Below are 13,419 nucleotides of genomic sequence, written 5' to 3' on the forward strand. Positions count from 1 at the left end.
TGTAGAACTATTTTTCCCTTCATATCTGTCAACATTTCCTTGATATATTTTTGGGTTCTGCTATTAGATTTGGGTTCTGCTATTACATTTATAATTGTTATGTCTTCTTTGACCCCCTTATTAGTATATAATGACCTAATTTTTTGTCTTAAGTTTTTGAATTAAAAACTATTTTATCTGATATATTAGTATAGTTACCCTAAATCGTTTATGGTTATTACTTACATGGTGTATTTTTCTCCATCCTTTTAACCTACTTATGCCTTTGAATTTAAGGTGAGTCTTGTAAAACAGCATATAGTCAGGTCATGCTTTTTTTTAATCCATTCTTCCAATTCTGCCTTTTAACCAGTGAATTTAATTCATTTAAAGTTTCTTCCGCCATTTTGCTATTATGTTTCTATAAGCCTACACTTTTTTTGATCCTCAAGTCTTCTGATGATACATACTCCCATATTTATGGGCTTTTTGTATTGTATTTTATTGAGTCCATTCTCACTTCCTTCAGAATATATTTTTCATGTGTTTTCTCTGTGGTTACCTCAGGATCAAAATTTAACAGCCTAAATCTAAAAAGAATCATATTTTATTTGATACCAATTCATCTACAATAGCATACACATATTCTATTCCTCTAATCTTCGATCCCCTCACCCTTCTTTTTTTGTTACTTGCTATAAATTATAACTTTGTGCATCTGATGTCCAAAAGTATCAATTTATCATTACTTTTTACACATTTGCATTTTAGCACCTGTAAGAAGTAGAGTTACATAACAAAAAATACAATAGTACTAGCATACCATTACCTTTACTAGAGGTCTTTATTTCTTTTTGCTACTTTGATCCACTGTCTAGTGTCCTTTCCTTTCAGTACGAAAAACTCCCTTTAGCATAATTTGTAGGGCAGATCTAATGGTAATGAATTCCCCAAGTTTTACCTGGGCATGTCTTTATCTCATCCTCATTTCTGAAAGACAGTCTCACGGGATATAAAAATCTTAGTTGGTAATTATTTTCTCTCAACTTTAAACATTGCATACTACTGCCTTCTTGCCTCCATGGTTTCTCATGAGAATTTTAATTTAATCTTGAGATTCCCTGTACATAACTCATTGCTTTTCTCTTGCAGCTTTCAGAACTATCTTCTTGTCCTTGGCTTGGACAATTTTATTACACATGCACACACACACACACAAATCCAGGCATGGTTCTTTTTGAAGTTCACTGGATTTCGTGAATGGACAAATTCACATCTCTCATTATATTCAGGAAGGTCTGTCATTATTTCTTTGAATATTCCTTCTGCAACTCCCATATGTGTATACTGGTATGTTTAATGGTATCCCATAGGTCCCTTAGGCTTTGTTCATTCATCCTTTTTAATTCTTTTTTTCTTTGTTCTTCTCATTTTAAATCAGTTGTCTTGTCTTCAAGATCACTGATTCTTTCTTCTGCCACCGTCAATATACTGTTGAAACCATCATATTCCTTAGAGCTTCCTCCATGTTTTCCGTTATCTCCATGAGCATAATTAGGTTAATTTCTTTGAAGTCTCTGTCCAGTAAGTCCAAAGTCTGCTCCTCTTTGTTTTCTGAATTTTTATCTTGTTCCTGTGGCTGTGCCATCATTTCCTGTTTCATAGTCTTGTAATCTGTTGCACACTGTACATTTTAATATTTTAGTGTACCTCTGGACTTTAGTCCCTGATATCTGTTCCTTAAGCTTTTTCCAGCTGGTAATATAATAAAGATTTTCTTGAGTGTTGGGAGCTAATCAAAACAAACAAAGCAAGGCAAAAAGCTTCTTTCACTGTCTTTGAAAACAGGCTCTTCTTCGGCTATTATGGTCTTCTTCAGATGTTAGCCCTCCTACCAAGACCAGTCCAGGGCAAATGGGAAGTGAAGGTTTTCTGTCTTATCTGAGCCTGCCTGGAGCCAGAGCTGTGGAGCCTTCTTTTCCTGGGCTTGTACCTGTTAAAGCCCAGGAAACTCCTACACAATATGTAGGAGTTGGAGTGAATGAACCCTCTAATTCCTTTGAAACAGACCTCCTCCCCCTCTGAGTGCTCTTCTGAATGGCTTAATGAAGGGAACCCTTTGCCCCAAGCCGCTTCAACTTAACTGCTTCTCACACTGTCCAAACTGTCTGCAAGCAGCTTCTCAGCCCTTAGGACAAACTCAGGGTGAGTGAACCCAAGAAACTCCTCCACTCAGTCTCTCAGATTTTCATCCAATAGGCTGGCATTAATATACATGCATCCCAGTATGCACACAGGGGTCACTCTGCTTCCCCTGGAATGGGGCCAGGAACCCACAATTGGTGCACAAGTTAGCTCCACTCCAAAGCTTTAGAGGGGGCAGGGAAGGACCAACAAAGCTGCCAGGAGCTTCTTTTATGGCTTCTGAAGCTATGTTTTGATTCATCACTTTTCCCTTAATGCAGCCATTTAACATTTTCCATAGTTTTGAGGAAGCTTTTTTTAAGATTCCTCTGCCAACTTTGTCTGAGGCAGCTGGACCAATGACTGCCCTCAAAGCCAGCCCCCAGTAATCTAAAGTAGCTGATCAAAGCCAGAGATCTGTAATGAGACCACACACCCCTAGAATTTGGAGGACGACATCTTTATGACCCCAGCAAGCTGCACCAGAAACCTACAATACAGCTGTGGGAAGAGATGGCAGCCTCTACAGGAACGGTGCACCTGATTGGTTTTTCTCACAATTTACCAGCCTCTTTCTCCTGCTGCTTCTTGCATGCTGCTGTGTTCCATTAGACTCCAGAGTTTCAAAGTAGTTGATTCAGATAATTCCTGCTAGTTCAAAAGTTTTTTTTTTGGTAGAGGAACTGATTCCTGGAGGCTCCTACTCCATCTTCCCAAATTCCTGCATGATTTTTAATAATTTTTAAGACCTAAATGTTTAAGTATAAATGATTGGGTTACATGATATTTTCTCCCTTTCCCTCTTCCCTCACTCAGTTATTTAACAAAAACCCACTACTCAGGTGGACCAACATCTACAATCTAATAGCAGCTAAGGAAATTGCCAAGGTAAAGTGTCTAATCCCTCAGCTACTTTTCTAATTAACAACTTCAAGAAAAAGCTGTAAATTCTAACTTCCAATTATGCCCTTTAGATTTAAATTCTACTCAGTATAAAAGAACAACGTTAGCATTATACTAGGTGTTTATGGCATATTGCAACTAGAGGAAAAAAATACCAAGTAAGAAACCGGTTAAAATAATTTCCTCTCTCTGCCATTAAAATAGAGGTAAGAAAGGAAATCAGTAAGTGCAGGAAAGTACATGGCTTAGGGACATGTCAGGTGATTAGGGACAAAACCTTAGTACACCAGTGTATAATGAGAGTGACATATCTGAACAAGAGCAGAAATTTCAAATCTATCTGCTCTGGAAAACAGGAATGTGTTCTGACGTGGCTAAGAGATGTTTTTGAGATACTCAAAAAGGAGATACAGAAACTAGGATCATGCTAACTTCTGGAGACTTACTGGCTGTCCTTTTTCCAGGCCTGTATAATCTGGGAGGTGGTTAGCACATTTCCAAAGTCTGGGAAGATGAAGGACAAGCAAGCTGCGGGAAGGCATGAAAGATAAGATCATATTAAAAAATAAAGAGGATTAAGTGAGACGGTGGTCACACATTCTTGGTGCTCTGGATTTGATCTAATAGTATCGAGAGAAAATTAATGGGATCAAGTGGATCTTGCAGGGTAGCTACAGATTTCCACATAACTCAAATTCTATTTGTTCATATAGGAAAGAATCAGAGTGGCACAAGGACAGGAATATTCACATTCCAAATAGACTCTGGTGTTTTCCATTTTGGGATCTCCTTTGAAACAAACCTGGGTATAGAGACTTTGATATAAAGACTTGATTTCTTTGAAATGTGGGATAGCTCAAACTCTACCAAAGCTAATCCATAACCTGAGATCCATTTTCTCACTAGAATTTCCTCCTCTCTGCAATGGGTAACTATAATTTTCATATAATTAAAGTCCTAAGGCATTAAGAAATAACAAGATGACATTCCTTTATAAATGCATCAAATTACAAACATTATAAAATACAGAAAATGGTCCTAAGATTTAAATGACTACATTCTTACCATAATTCTGTCTGTTCTTCAAGCTGGCATCTTCAGTTAACAAGGTGACAAAATTCCAGTGCGAGTCACTGACACACTTTTATAAACAAAAAGGCTACATTATTTTGTTTTAATTTTGTTTGTATAAATCTGTAGCATCCTTCCTCTACCCACCTCTTTAGTTTGTGGGAAAAGTCTAGAAGAACTCCTTTTACATAAATAATGATAAATTTCTGTGCTGTCCTCTCTTCTCAAAATTCTCTGTACTTAAGTCCAGGCTGGAAAAGTGTCAATTGTTCTTAAAATAGCTGAACTAATAAAAATAATTAAGCTGTATCCTGAGAAAACATAAGGGACTTATATCTTTATGGCCAGACCCACATTTTTTATCCTGATCAGGGCTGCCACAAAATAGCTACACAGGCTATAGGTTACACATCTCTATACCATTCACGTCATCATCTGTTTCCATTATCAGGTAGCCAAAGACAAGTAGGTGAAATGACCATTATTTCACTCTGCCATTTAATAGTTGCACTTTAGTGAAGATGAAAACAGACCTTACCTCCCTGAGCATGTGAGAACCCAATTTATAGAATGAAATGGTAGCAAAAATTACAGTATAAGTAATGAACAGCTAATCTGTGAAGCTTCTAAGAGCATCCACCAGAGAAGCTATTAATTAAAGGAGTAAATAATGAAGGCAATTGTTCTCTCCAGGGTACACAAAGGGAGTTTAGAAAAAACATATGGAAGCCTGGGTCCCACCTAGACTAATTATAATCACTAGGGATGGGGCCTTGGCAATAGAATTTGATAAAGTTTCCCAGGTGATTCTAAAATGCAACCAAGGTTAAGTTCCACTAGTTTAAGATATAGAAGCTTGTCTCTGCAGTTGTGATAAACTCCTAGAATGTTAAAATATACTAAAAGAGAAGAAAATAGGAAGTTTTAAAAGTCTTAATGCTCATACTGAAATAACCTATTATGTGCTACTGAATTATTGAGAGTATTTTAAAACTCTTTTTATTAGGAACCAGTTACCTAAACAACTTAAGTGCATTAGGACAGGAGCATAAATAGATCTCCAGTCTACTTACTGAAGCACAAATTTCTGGCAAAACATGCATAAACACAGCCTAGATGCAACACATCAAAATAGTTTTGTGTAGTAATCCTATTAAATAATATGTTATGAATTACAAAACTGAATATAAAACTCCAAAGTACCTTCGAAATCATCTACTCCCAAATCCCTCATTTCACAGTTGAGGAAACTGAAACTTAAAACAGTTGAATTTTCCAATGTCACAAAGTTGCTTAAATAACATAAATGAATTAGCTCAGTCCAATATACTTTCCATTCCATTACATGATAGGGAAAAGTTAAAATACTTTAAGCAGTTTCTTGATCCACTCAGATTCTTCAGTACTTAACAAAAGGACAAACTAGATAAAATATATCCCCTATATTTATGTTAAAGTCATATGCCAGAGTGCAGTCTCTGATGTTTGTTGAGAGCAGAACGGTATCTGAAGGCTTTTCCACAATCATTACATCCAAAAGGCTTCTCTCCTGAATGAATTCTCTGATGCTGAATGAGGTATGTGCTCTGGCTAAAAGTTTTTCTACACTCATTACAGTTATAAGGTTTCTCTCCAGTATGAGTATTCTGATGTTCAGTCAGATGAGTGCTCCGGCTAAAGGCTTTGTCACATTCATTACACTTATAGGGCTTCTCTCCAGTGTGAATTCGTTGATGCTGAGTCAGATGTGAGCTCTGGCTGAAAGCTTTATCACATTTATTACACTGATAGGGTTTTTCTTCTGTGTGAGTTTTCTGATGTTGCGCAAGAGATGAACAATGCCGAAAGGCTTTACCACACTCAGCACACTCATAAGGCTTTGCTCCTGTATGAATTCTTTTATGCTGTGTAAGGTGTATGTTCTGGTTGAAGGCTCTCCCACATTCATTACATTTGTAAGGTCTTTCTCCAGTATGTATTTTCCTATGCTGAATAAGGGATGATCCATAACTGAAGGTTTTCCCACATTCATGACACTGATAGGGTTTCTCTCCAGTATGAATTCTCTCATGTTTAGCAAGAGATGAACTCCGAATAAAGGCTTTTCCACATTCTTTACATTCATAGGCTTTCTCTTGGGTATGAGTTTTCTGATGTTGATTAAGGTTTGAGAGATAACTAAATGCCTTTCCACATTCATTGCATTCAAAGGGCTTTTCTCTGGTGTGAATTCTCCTATGCTGAGTAAGAGATGAGCAGTAACTGAAGGCCTTCCCACATTCATTGCATTTGTAAGGTTTTTCTCCAGTATGAATTTTCAGGTGTTGAGCAAGGGATGACCAATAACTAAAGGATTTTCCACATTCAGCACAATCATAGGGTTTCTCCCCAGTATGTGTTTTCTGATGTTGAGTGAGGTTTGAGTGCTGGCTGAAGGCTTTCCCACATTCATTGCATTCATAGGGTTTTTCACCAGTATGAATCATATGATGACGGATAAATGTTGACGGCCCATTGAAGGCCTTCCCACATTCATTACATTTATAGGTTTTCTCACCAGTATGAATTTTTTGATGTTGAGTTAGGTGTGTGCTCCTGGTGAAGGTCTTATCACATTCATCACATTTAAAAGGTTTTTCTCCCGTATGAATTTTCTGATGTTCCATAAAGTGGCCTCTCTGGCTGAAAGCTTTTCCACACTCATTACAAGTATATGGCTTCTCACCAGTATGAATTCTCTGATGCTGAACAAGATGGGTCCTCTGGCTAAAGGCTTTCCCACATTCATCACATTTATAGGGTTTTTCACCAGTGTGAATTCGTTGATGCTGAATAAGAGATGGACCCTCAATGAAGCCTTTCCCACATTGCTCACATTTATATGGCTTATCTCCAGTATGAATTCTTTGATGGTTTATGAGGTTTTCACTCCGGCTGAAGGCTTTTTCACATTCATTGCATTTGTAGGGTTTCTCTCCAGTATGTGTTCTCTGATGGCGAATAAGAGCTGAGCAGTAGCTAAAAGCTTTTCCACACTGATTGCACTTACAAGATTTTTCTTTTTTAACTGGCTTTAAATTCTGTTTGGCACTTATTTTTTGGTCATAACATTTAGGAGTGTTCTCTTTTGGAGCTACTTCTTGTTGTGTTACATGGATTGAACTCATATCGATGCTTTTCCCAAATTCACTATTTAAAGTGCCTCTCTCCCAAGTGGGTACTGTCTTTTCAGCTAATTTTATTTCCCTTGGAAGTGTACATTGGTTTGTCTGTTGCCTCTCTAGACTGCCTTCAGATTCCCAGGTTGCTAAGAAGTTGGAACTCCAAGGAACATCCCTTTTGACTTTATCCACTATTGCCCCTGGAAATGGCTCTTCTTCACAAATGTCCAGCTCTGGGGCTGACACACTATATTCATGCCTGCTCTCCAAGTCTGAAAGAAAAAGAAATTGCCAGTGTTTTCTGAATAGGGAAAAAGAAAACTGCTATCATGGGAATGAGGTAATGACACTAAAAACAAAGGCCTCAGTAAATTCTGATAATTTTCAAATACAGTCCTATTATTTAAAGAGAAAGACAGAAAGAGCTAAGGAGAATGTAAATTATGAAAGTGGCAAGAGAATGCTTAATTCATTGCATAGATAATCACTAAGAATCAGAAAGGGAATTCCATTTAGGGCAATAAATTTAAAAAGTGATCAGACAGATAGTTAAATGAGGCAGAGGGACTAAATCTAAAGGTGGCAGTCTGAACTGGGATTCACCGCCAACAAACAACAAAACTCCAAGAACCATAACTTAAAGAAAGGACAATGAGGAAAGACTTGGCTAGCTCCCCTGTTTTTTTTTTAGTCTGGAATAGTGAAGAAAGAGTCATATCACTACTAGAATTGGAAAAGTTGTCAACAGTCAAGGAAATAATTTAGGGGAGGAAGATAGCAAGTTCAAGTTTAAGCATTTTGAGAATTAGGAAATGAAATGGAGTGTTGGACTATAATAGTATTTTGGTGAGGGGAAGATTCCCAAAGTGGGAGAAACCAAATGTAGGATACATAAGAACAGCTGAAGACATAGGAATGTATGTGAGAAAAGAGCAGAGGTAGGGGGGAGATACTCAAAGTTTAGAGTAAAGGAATGAATAAACTATAGTAATACAAGAAAAAACAGTATCACAGCAAACAAACAAAAGAAGAGAAGAAACAGAAAGACAGGAAAGTACATAACCAGTAAGTAGAGTGTTGCTGAAGACAGAGAGATGAGAAATAAAAAAGCAGGGCTAACATTCAGTAAAGAAGAAATGCTGTATTTAAAACAGCACTTCTTTGGTTCCACTGATAATAGGAGACCCCAGTGAACCTGAGTTTCTCCCATGATACTAGCTGGTTAACTCTCACTGCAAAAATAAGCAATGAGGCAGAGAGCCACAGTCGCCTACCATCCTCTTTACCTGGCACTATGGATAATGACGCAAAAGCATAGTCAACCTCATAGCAGGAGTACTTCTCCAGTGGAGACAAGAAGGTCAATGAAGTACAGATGTAAGATGACCAAAGGGATCAACATAAGAAATGAATATGTTTTTGTCCACAGGAATGACACCAAAGAAGATATATTTGCACAGCAGATTGTCAAAAAACAGCACCTGTTCGTACTTTGCAGTAAGGAGATGGATATACCATGGAATCTGATGTTGTTAAAAGATAAAAAGGTTAATTCATATCAGTGAGACCATACAATATCTATCCTTTTGTTTCTGGCTAATTTCACTCAGCATAATATCTTCAAGATCCAACCATGCTGTTACATGCTTCATGATTTTACTTGTCTTACAACTATGTAATATTCCGTCATATGTATACAGCACAGTTTGTTTAGCCACTCACCCATTGATGGACATTTGGGCTGTTTCCATTTCTTGGCAACTGTAAATAATCCTGCTATAAACATGGGTGTGCAAATGTCTGTTTGTGTCCTTGCCCTCATGTCCACTGAATAGATACCATTAATGAGTGTACTTGGAGAATTTGAACACAGGTTATCAGGAAATAGAAATACAGCACAGATTGGCTAACTGGTGCTGAAGGGATATAGATTACGCAACAGGACTGATGGTTAAATTTCAAAAATGAATAGCACAATACTACCTAACTGTAGCACAATAACGTAAGTACACTGAATGCAGCTGAATGTAAGGATGATAGAGGGAGAAGGACTGGGGGCACATACGAAACCAGAAGGAAAGAGAGACAATAAAGACTGAGATGGTATAATTTAGGAATGCCTCGAGTGTACAATGATGGTGATTAAATGTATGAATTAAGAAATGTTTTTGCCTGAGGAAGAATAAAGGAATGTCAGTATTGTGGGGTGTTGAAAATTGATGGTCATCCATATTTTAACACTTCAACTTGAGTGAGACTAAAGAGAGAATGTTTATTTGGTGCAAAATTTATATTTTGACTAGTGCATTTCTTAATTTAACTTGTATGGTCAGTTTATTTGAACACCATAAATACATGGAATCTTGAATAGGGCATGACATTTTGTTGGTTTGTCCAGGTTAGTGTGATGCCCCGATAAATGCCACAGTGAACTGGACAGTGAATAAGAAGGATTTGTAATGTTCTAAAAAATGATCATGATGATGAATATACAACTATGTGATGATTTTGTGAGCCACTGATTGTATACCATGTATGGAATGTTTGTATGTTAAGAATGAATGTGTTTGTAAGCTGTTGTACCAATAAAATTTTTTTAAAAAGTATTTGCAAAACCCCCTCGGGGGAAGGGGGATAAAGGGGGAAATATTCAACATCCCCATTTACAGAATTCTAAATCAGAGAATTTGTGATATTCTCACAAACAATGGGGACAACCAAATCAATAGGCCAAGCCCTCAATGTTGGGGTTCGCCCCTATGAAACTTATCCTTGCAAAGGACAGGCTAAGCCTACTTAAAATTCGGCCTTATTTTAAGCCTAATTCTTTGAGTCACCCCCCAGAGAACCTCTTTCGTTGCTCACATGTGGCCTCTCTCTCTCTAAGCCAACATGGCAAGAGAACTCACTGACCTCCCTCTCTACGTGGGACGTGACTCCTAGATGTGTAAACTTCCCTGGCAACGTGGGAAAGAAATCCTGGGACAAGCTGGGACTCAGCATCAAGGGATTAATAAAACCTTCTTGACCAAAAGGGAGAAGAGAGAAATGTGACAAAATAAAGTGTCAGTGGCTGAGATATTTCAAACAGAGTCAAGAGGTTATCCTGGAGATTATTCTTATGCATTATATGGATATCCCCTTTTTAGTTTATGGTGTATTGGAGTGGCTAGAGGGAAGTACCTGAAACTGTAGGGCTGTGTTCCAGTAGCTATGTTTCTTGAAGACAACTGTAAAATGATATAGTTTTTACAATGTGACTGTGTGATTGTGAAAACTTGTGCCTCACGTTCCTTTTATCTATGGTATGGACAGCTGAGTAAAAAATGTGGACAAAAAAATAAATAATAGGGGGAACAAAGGTTGAAATAAATTGAGTAGACTGAAATACTAGTGGTCAAAACGAGGGAAGGGTATGGTATGTGAGTTTTCTCCTTTCTTTCTCTGAAGTGATGCAAATGTTCAAAAAAAATGATCATGGTGATGAATACACAACTGTGTGATGATATTGTGTGCCACTGACTGTACACCATATATGGAATGTTTGTATGTTTGTTTGTTAAGGTTTGACAACAAAAATATTAAAAAAATAAAAAAAGGATACAAGGGTACAGAAGTATAGCTGATCTTCAGCTCTGGTTGGAGCTCTATTTGAAAACAATAAACATGTAACAGAACCAGGCTGTCAATCTTATCAGCAAAATTACCAGAATATCAGTAGGGGGGCAAAAACTGAAGGACTGGAGAAAGTGCCAAAAGGCCAGAATGAACAGCACCATCCCTATTGTAGAAAGTAACTTCTACCTTACTAGATGGAAAGTCTTTGGCATTGACTAGAGTATTCTGACACTCCTGTGCGTCAAGTACTCAAGGATGATGACTACCAAGCAAAATGAGAACAAGGTGGACCAATCAGACAGAATACATATCAAGATTAAAAATCATGACTCGGAAGGAGCCCAGATATCATGGGAGTCTAGATAAGGAAAATGACAGAGAGAAGACCTACAGCAAAAGGCCACTTCAAAGTAGGTACAGCTTCACCCTCCAACTACCCAAAGAGATGGCTAGAAATCTGAAAAATATTTTTACAGAGACAAAAGAAGCTACCCTACCAGCTAAGAGTAAGCCCACTCCTAATGCTGAAGAGGGTGAGACTGAGAGCTAGCTGACAAAAATGACCATCATAAATAAATCATTTGGTTTAGTCATACAAGACTATCAAATTTCAGTAATAAAATATAAACAAAAGAATGGAGCTAAATACTGTAAGTACTTCCTTTTTGCCCACTGACCAAAAAAACTGGAACTATCTAAATTATCAATGGAACATGGCTTTTTTTTTTTTTTTTTTTAACATGGGCAGGCACCAGGAATCGAACCTGGGTCTCCAGCATGGTAGATGAGAACTCCGCCTGCTGAGCCACCATGGCCCACTCTGGAACATAGTTTTTTAAAAATTATTTTTACCTAAACAATTCTCTTTTCTTGGTATAGCTAAGGCATTTTTGAAAAGGCTGGGGTTCCTCCATACACATTTCAATGTTTGAAAATTGTTTTCTCTGTTGTCAAGTTGGGAGTTTAAAAAATGTAGTTTTTAATTTATAATAAAACTTGGCAACAGAATTTTTCCAAAAATTAAGAAACAGTAAGCACCAGTTAATAAAGGTTTGTTTGTTTTTTTTTTTTTTGCATGGGCAGGCACCAGGAAACAAACCTGGGTCTCTGGCATGGCAGGCCAGAACTCTGCCTGCTGAACCATCATGGCCAGCCCAATAAAGCTTTTATTTACAAAAAATATATAGAATTTTTTAAGTTGAAACTATCTTCTAGGAGAAAAATTTTAAAGATGTGGTACCAAATAAAGAATCTGTAGTGAGAGAGATGTTACATTCTGTGCAACCCTCTTGGAAGTTCATAATGCCCAACTGCCTATTAAAAACCTTTAAGTGTTTCTCCAATGAGAAACCTGTTTAAATTCTAGCTAATCCCAATATTTCCCAAATTCAACCATGGCACACTTTCTGCCCCCATCCCTCCCCTCCAAAATAAGAATCTCCCCATCCTCCCATTAACTCTGGAAATGTAACCCTTATCTACAACTCCAGAGTTAATGGGAGGGAGGGGAGATACTCTTTCCGCAACTACATTTGTACAATTCCCCAGGGTCCCATTCTAGAAGAGGTCTCTCTGCAGTGTTCTGGAATGATGGGTTCAGAAGAACGTTATTCCTAACTTCTGTGGTGGATTGAAGCTGTTATATTCCAGAAAAGGCCGTGTTTTTTAATCTACTCCTGAGAGTGTGCACCTAATGTAGGTGGGACCTCTTGATTACATTATTTCAACGGAGATATGACCTACCCCATTCAAGGTATGTCTTAATCCCTTACTGAAGTTCTTTGTAAGAAGATAAAGAACATACAAAAAAAAATCCTAGAGTGCTCAGAGAAGCCCCAGAGAAGCTTAGAGACAGGACATACCCACAGAAGCTAAGAAAGGAAGCTACTCAAGCCAAAAGCTCAAAGTAATGAAACCCAAGAAAGAAGGACCAGCAGATGCTGGCCATGTGCCTTCCCACGTGACACAGATGTTGCAGATGCTGGCAGCCTTTCTTCAGAGACAGTACTGTCCTCCTGATTTGGCTTAATTTGGACATTTTCATGGCTTTAGAACTGTAAGAACTGTAAATCTGAAAACCACTGTAAAAGCCAACCCATTTCTGGCATATTGCATTCTGGCAGCTTTACCAAACCAAAACAACTTTCAAGGATAATATGATGAGGTGACAGGATCAAAAACTACACACTGAGATTAAGAAATGAACTGGCGATAAAGAAACAACGGCTCTCTTTATTTAGGTCTTCTTTGATTTCTTTTAGTAATGTTTTATAGTTTTCTGCAAACAGGCCCTCTGTATCCTTGGTTATTTATTCCTAGATAGATCTTGTGGTAGGTGAAGGTTTCTTAGAGTTGACACCCTAAGTACAAGCAACAAAAGAAAAAAATAGATAAATGGGACCACCTCAAAACTGAATATTTCTGTGCATAAAGGATTCTGTCAAAAAGGTGAAAAGGCAGCCTACTCAATGGGAGAAAATATTTGGAAACCACACCCGATAAG

At 37.7% G+C, this 13,419-nt stretch overlaps 2 protein-coding genes across 7 annotated transcripts in view; one reads left to right on the top strand and one right to left on the bottom strand.

Moving 5' to 3' along the window:
• Positions 1-9,874, top strand: part of ZNF391 (zinc finger protein 391) — a 75,989-nt gene extending 66,115 nt beyond the window's left edge. The window contains exon 5 of the transcript XR_013168808.1: positions 8,728-9,874. The gene's annotated coding sequence lies outside the window, so the exon portion shown is untranslated. The remainder of the gene's footprint in view (positions 1-8,727) is intronic.
• Positions 569-13,419, bottom strand: part of ZNF184 (zinc finger protein 184) — a 41,636-nt gene continuing 28,785 nt past the window's right edge. For 3 of the 6 annotated variants that reach the window (XM_077143891.1, XM_077143893.1, XM_077143894.1), the window contains exon 6: positions 569-7,570. In XM_077143891.1, the coding sequence (XP_077000006.1) occupies positions 5,595-7,570 (1,976 nt within the window). In that variant the 3' untranslated portion in view covers positions 569-5,594. The remainder of the gene's footprint in view (positions 7,571-13,419) is intronic. The other 3 variants (XR_013168807.1, XR_013168806.1, XR_013168805.1) reach the window with 3 other exon arrangements.

This window comes from Tamandua tetradactyla, chromosome 25 (assembly GCF_023851605.1).
Source record: "Tamandua tetradactyla isolate mTamTet1 chromosome 25, mTamTet1.pri, whole genome shotgun sequence".
NCBI lineage: Eukaryota > Metazoa > Chordata > Mammalia > Pilosa > Myrmecophagidae > Tamandua > Tamandua tetradactyla.